The sequence below is a fragment of the Pygoscelis adeliae genome, unplaced genomic scaffold (assembly GCF_000699105.1).
Source record: "Pygoscelis adeliae isolate BGI_AS28 unplaced genomic scaffold, ASM69910v1 Scaffold21, whole genome shotgun sequence".
In the NCBI taxonomy this organism is placed as follows: Eukaryota; Metazoa; Chordata; class Aves; order Sphenisciformes; family Spheniscidae; genus Pygoscelis; species Pygoscelis adeliae.
The window spans coordinates 9,259,656-9,265,382 of record NW_008824243.1 but is presented as its reverse complement, the minus strand read 5'-3'; the positions used below and the strand labels follow the sequence as shown (position 1 = coordinate 9,265,382).

Below are 5,727 nucleotides of genomic sequence, written 5' to 3'. Positions count from 1 at the left end.
TCCCTTTTTCTTTCTCTTTCCTGGATGTTAGCAAGTTTAAGCTGAGTGACTAATTTAAATTATTTCATTTATAAACAGAGAAGTTAATGAATCACAACAATAAAAAGGGTCACATAATAATAAACCTCCATTGTTTAGAGCGATGTTAATCCTTTTTTCCCTATCCGCACACTCCTTGATGATCTGGATATTCCAATAACATACTGACAATAGCTAGGAAGTACCTTACAATACTCAAGTTGAAATTTTGACTTTTGTTGGTAGAGAGATACAACATTTATAAAAGGGTGATGATCAGTGAGGTCACTGCAAGTATTTAACAAAAACAAACAAAAGTGAAGCTCCTAACTTCCCACCTCCCATCAACCGAAGACGTCTGCAACCCTCCCAGTTCCACCTGAGCCCTGCCAGCAAACGGAACGATTCAGTCCTTCAGCTTTGAGACCCTGGGCTTCCCGAGCACAAAGCCCCAGGCAGATCAGAAATAAGGTTTGAAACACTGTCCTTCATCTACTACACTGTGCTCAACAGAATTCCCACATCGATGGGACAGCACTGAAATACAAGACGGATGTAGGTAAAACCAGTTTTGGATTTAATCCAGCATCTGTGCATCAATAGAGATGTTCGTGACTACAGTTTGAGGCAGGCAACCGAAGGACTGTCCAGCCACACAAACTTCTTTTTTTGCACATCCTACAGGAAAATGCACCTGAAGAAATCAATGTATATTAAGGACCTTGTATTACAGAATAACCCCTTTTGCACAGAATATCCGTAGTTGCACCAAAGACTACGTAAAGCATGATCAATATAATTACACACTGGAAAGAAGACAACCCATGAGAGCAGCAGCAACAGAAATCAGATGCAACTGTCATTTGGCTGGATTGAGTGGTTTTTTGTAACCTTAACCTGTGCTAGTGAAAAGGCTGGGAGACAAAGCTTGTTCTCTGTTAAAACCCTCCCCGTGCCATGCTGATTACAGCTCTGGAGACCAGCATTAAAGTCAAGCTTGTATCACAAAGTTTAAGACCACTGCTGTGATATGGAGAACTCGAACCTTCATCATCACAGTTTTATGTGAACCACAGACAACCTTGTCAATGACTTCCCCACTCTACTACCCCGCTTCTTCAGAACATCACTGCTGGCAGCAAGATAGCAGCTCATGTTAGTACCCCATCAAGATACCTGTGGAAGGAAGAAGTGGGTTTGAACATCTTTAGTTCAAATTCACACCACAATATTAAGCCACAGACCCTGCAAAGTAACACCACCTTCTTTTATAAAGGCAATTATGTGTTGACAGTGGTACAGATGGGATAGCTGCTTGACCGACAGCCTGTTTAAGCACCTGCATTAATGGTATCGCACTGCAGTGAACCTTCCCCGTGCTATAGCGAGGAACGCTTTGCTGCCCTATCTCTCCTGGCACGAGCTCCTCTGCCCCATGACTGTGCTGCTGTGAGCAGCGCCAAGCTCCAGGGCCAGGAGAGCTCGTTAAACAGCGTTAAGGGCAGGTAACGAACAGCTCTGGGTGAAAGGTACGATGCTCCTGCGGGGACCAACTGAACGAGCCAGGGGCCGTCTGTTTGCAGAGGAAAGGCTGAGCTCTTGTCCCAGCCCAAACCTGCAGCAATATAATGCTTAGCTCTGGTTCCTGGCAACCTCATTAACCAGCAAACAATCAGGCAATGCTTAAATGGGATAGACTTATTTAATCACAAAAACACGATACTCATTATTAGGACAGGATGTGTTTTCCACCTTATCTCTTAATCTTTACACTTACAAAGGCCAGTAGTCTCATTGTTACAGGCTGTGATCTCCCAGTGGTCACAAGGTCTGCAGAGGCAGGACAGCTGATTTTTACAGAGGAGGCAAATAAAAGTCCACACAGCCAAAAGAAGGTACCAAGAAGGATGCAGCAGGTGGTCTTCTCTCTATTTATGTACACTGACTTGAATAATACAGGAATCTCTATCCCTCTATTAGTGCATATGTGGACGCATCATCTTTTCCATCACCCATAAAACTTCGGTCCCAAGTACACCGGACATCTCAGGTTCCCAAAACACTTTTCATAATGGTAAGGTATTAATCGGGGCAACCTGGTAATTATCAGATAGGATAAAATGTGCTCTAGCTCTCTAATTGGCTTCCAGGAACTGAACCGGAGACGTTTTTACTTTCTCCTTCTAAAAGGAGCTCAGTAATGCTGCTGCTGATAAAAACAACTACCAAACGGAGCTTTCAGGATGAAACTCATGCAAGTTTTAAAAAATTAATAAACAAAATTTAGTAGCCTTGGATCTAAGCTATTGGCTTAAAAGAGGAAGAGAGTAAAGGATGCAATGCAAAGGTGTCAAGAACAAAAGGGTGAAATCTGGGGGAAGCAATTTTTCCTGAGAGTAGACAAATGTAGGGAGATCCCCTGACATGTCTGCATTGCATGTTATTTCCAGTCATTTACTTCACAGAGATTAAATTCCTTATGGAGAAATTCACAGGATACTGTTCTCAGTTATTTGAAAACAAGCTCAAGGAGCCTATACACAGAAAATAGAGTTGACAACACTTAAGAAGGAACCCGCTGAGGTTTGGTGTTCACCTACCAATGGCCAGGCCACAAGACTGTTATGTCTGCCTTTTGAAGAATAAAAATACCAGGAAGATCCATTTTTCTTTATGTTCTGCTCACACCTAACAACTCTCAGATGAGCTGACCTGTCAGTTAACAACATGTGGAAAACAAAACTGATCTTAAAATGTACAAAGCATTTATACTGAGAGCAAACAGGAAGACTAAATATTGAATTTTCAAGATCCTTGAGTTTCTCTTTTTGCCGTCCCTGTCTCTTCTTTAAGCTACCAAAATGTCTTTGTTTTGAAAGGGAGCTGATTTGGTTACATATCTGGCCAGAGGAGGAGAAAGAGAGAAAAGGGAGTCACTGATGTATTAATAACATTGTCATCAACTTCTTTGCACTGCAAAGAAACACTATACTGAGTGCCATACAATCATTATTTTACACCAGGCTACATTTGACCTCAGCCCAGTCCTCCTCATTATCACGTGAGTTGAGGACTTGTAAGTATGCCACTCCAGTATTTCATATTAAATACAAACCCACACAAAATGGTGGGAAAATAAACTAAGTCAGAAGATAAGACTGGGAAAACTAAGCCTCCAGATTAGTTAAGTCATACACTGTTCAAAAGACGTAACGATAATTTTATCCTGCTTTCTACCATTCATGTGTTTCTACCATAGCATCTACATCATATATTTGCACATAAGTTTCATTCCCTTTTAATGTGTCCTAAGTTTAAATTAAGTTTCTTCAAAGTCAAGGTGCATTCAGTAGGCTTGTGATTTAACAAATTTCAGGCAACATTTACAGAATATGATGGCGTACTCCAGGAAGCCATTCTCCCAAAGTCACATCACACTACGTAGTGTTAATCTTGCTTCAAGCACAAGACTTAGTACAGTAAGTAGAGAATAAATTCCAATACAAGCTTCCAGCTGGTAATCAAAAGCAGGCAAGATTTAAAAGCTTGCATGGCATTAAAGGTCAGTGCGATCCATTATTTACAACACACAACACTTTCCAAGGTACAGGTCTATCACGAGCCGTGAACATTTCTCCTTCCTTCCCCTTAAAAGCCACAATTGCAAGCAATTTTCCCTCCATATTTTCCATCCTTGCATCCAGTTCTTCCAGTGTTAGCAAGGTCTGTGGGTAGGACCATAAGCACAGGATGGCTTCATCAACTAACCTGCTCTGGGCATGGCAAGGCAATATGGAAAATAAAGAGTCACAAACCTGGCTGGCAGCTTTGGCACAAATTTAACACACATGCATACACCCCCACAAATCCAGGTCAAATTTGACAGTCCCCATGTTCTGCAACAAAGCTGCTATTCAAGAGCGAGAGGAAGCTTGCTCCTTATTAATGTAGCCATCGAGGTTACAAGCTTCCAGGAGGCTGACGTAAACCATTCCCTGCTGCAGCACTCAGCACAGCCGAGCTGTTCGCTGCTTCCAGTTCCTCCCTGCCACGTGTAAAACTCCGACCAGAAAAATATTATCACAGTGGGCAAGCACCGCACACCGGGACGCCCTGTGTTCCACACAAGCAACTACTTCTTACAGCCTCTCCACACATCAAGTCGCAAGAGCACAGCCATGTGCTCGAGCATGCTTTTGGGAGGAAAAAAATAAAAGCAGGGGGATGCATGGTGACAGCATTACAACATGTCTCAAAACTCCTTTAATATTGTCTGCTGGAAAGACAGAGGAGCTCTGTGACTTACCTGAGAGTTACCACCGCGCGTTTGCAATTCAATGAATACAAATAAGGCCTTTGGGGAGCAAAGAAAAAAGGAGCAGCATCTCCAAAAAGGGTGGAGGGAAGCATTTTGTGTGAATAGCAAGAGAGGAAAAAACCGTTTAAATTTTATACTCACATATAACGGAGCTTGCTGTGGATTAAGTTTCATGACCTCAGAACACTGAAACAAAAAAGAAAAGACAAATTTAAGACATTTTTTATAAAATTTTAAGTACTTCTTCATACGCTGCAGAACGTTAAACTTCCAAAGCTGTATTAGCACCCCTACATTATTTTTTCCAGTAGTCACTTTTACACAACAATTTGCTATTTTCTCTCTTTCAGATCAAAAAGGATTTTTTTTTTTTTTTTATGCTCACGTTAAGGAAAGGCAACTCTAAAATGATTTGTAGAACAAAGCGCTCATCTGAACCGTCAGCAGTGTTGGCACTGAGGATATCCCAAGTGAAACTCGCTTCCTCTTCATGTCCATCCCAGTTCATCTTTCCTCCTAGCAACCTTCATGTCGTATCTGCTTTTTATGACAATTATCAACCCTTAATTGCTGTCTGTCCATGCTTTCCCCACTCCCACCCAAAAAAATGTTTGTAAAGATTTGTAGTTCTCTCTGCAGTTGGAGAAGACCAATTACTCTGGCAAATAATACCTTGCCCAGGTTAATTTGGTGCCTTTTTTTTCCCCTCCCACTGGATTGTTTGTTCAGGAAACATTTCAAAACTGTTTAAAAATCAAACTATCAAAAATAATCCTTGCAAAACTGAGGGAAAACTTCCAGAATAGACAACGCTCACGATTCTGCATCAGCATTTTTCGTAGTCAAAAACTACCATTACTCATCCTACCAAGGTGATTTTAGTCAAGAAAATTTCCTCTTTCAGGTCTGCCCCTGAAATTTCTATATAACCTGGTGAAAGTTATTTGTATTGAGCTTCAAATCGGTTGAATCAGAACGTCACTTGCATTAGTTTCTGCATTGCAGTAGAAAATATTCACCCTAAGCGAAAGCTGTAAGTTTTCATTGAATGTGTGTATTAAGCAGTCCAGGATCCTAAGATGAAGGAATGCAAAACAATTAAAAATGGAATTTCTGCTGTTGCTCATATCTGCAGTACTGGTAATGCTCTGCAAATACTTCAAACCCTTTTTAAAAAGGGATGAAATACCACTCTGCTTTTCACACAGAAAACAGAGGATCTTGTTCATACTTCGTTCCCTTCCAAATCCCAGTTTGCCTTTAGTGAGACAGAAATTAAACCACAGCCTAAGTTTTCTTAGCCGATTCCAGCTATCCTTACTCCCTCACACGCTCTCCTTATTTTACAAAGAAGAGGTTTTGTACCGGTTCCTTTAAAATGTCTGAGCTAC

At 41.2% G+C, this 5,727-nt stretch overlaps 1 protein-coding gene across 1 annotated transcript in view; it reads right to left on the bottom strand.

The window, feature by feature from the left end:
- The window catches only part of LOC103926370 (A-kinase anchor protein 13-like), a 57,700-nt gene extending 52,856 nt beyond the window's left edge, over nucleotides 1-4,844 (bottom strand). The window contains exons 1-3 of the mRNA XM_009335231.1: nucleotides 4,722-4,844; nucleotides 4,478-4,522; nucleotides 4,325-4,372 (exon numbers count right to left, since the gene is read on the bottom strand). Coding sequence (XP_009333506.1) covers nucleotides 4,325-4,372; nucleotides 4,478-4,522; nucleotides 4,722-4,844 — 216 coding nt within the window. The remainder of the gene's footprint in view (nucleotides 1-4,324; nucleotides 4,373-4,477; nucleotides 4,523-4,721) is intronic.
- Nucleotides 4,845-5,727: the final 883 nt, after the last annotated feature.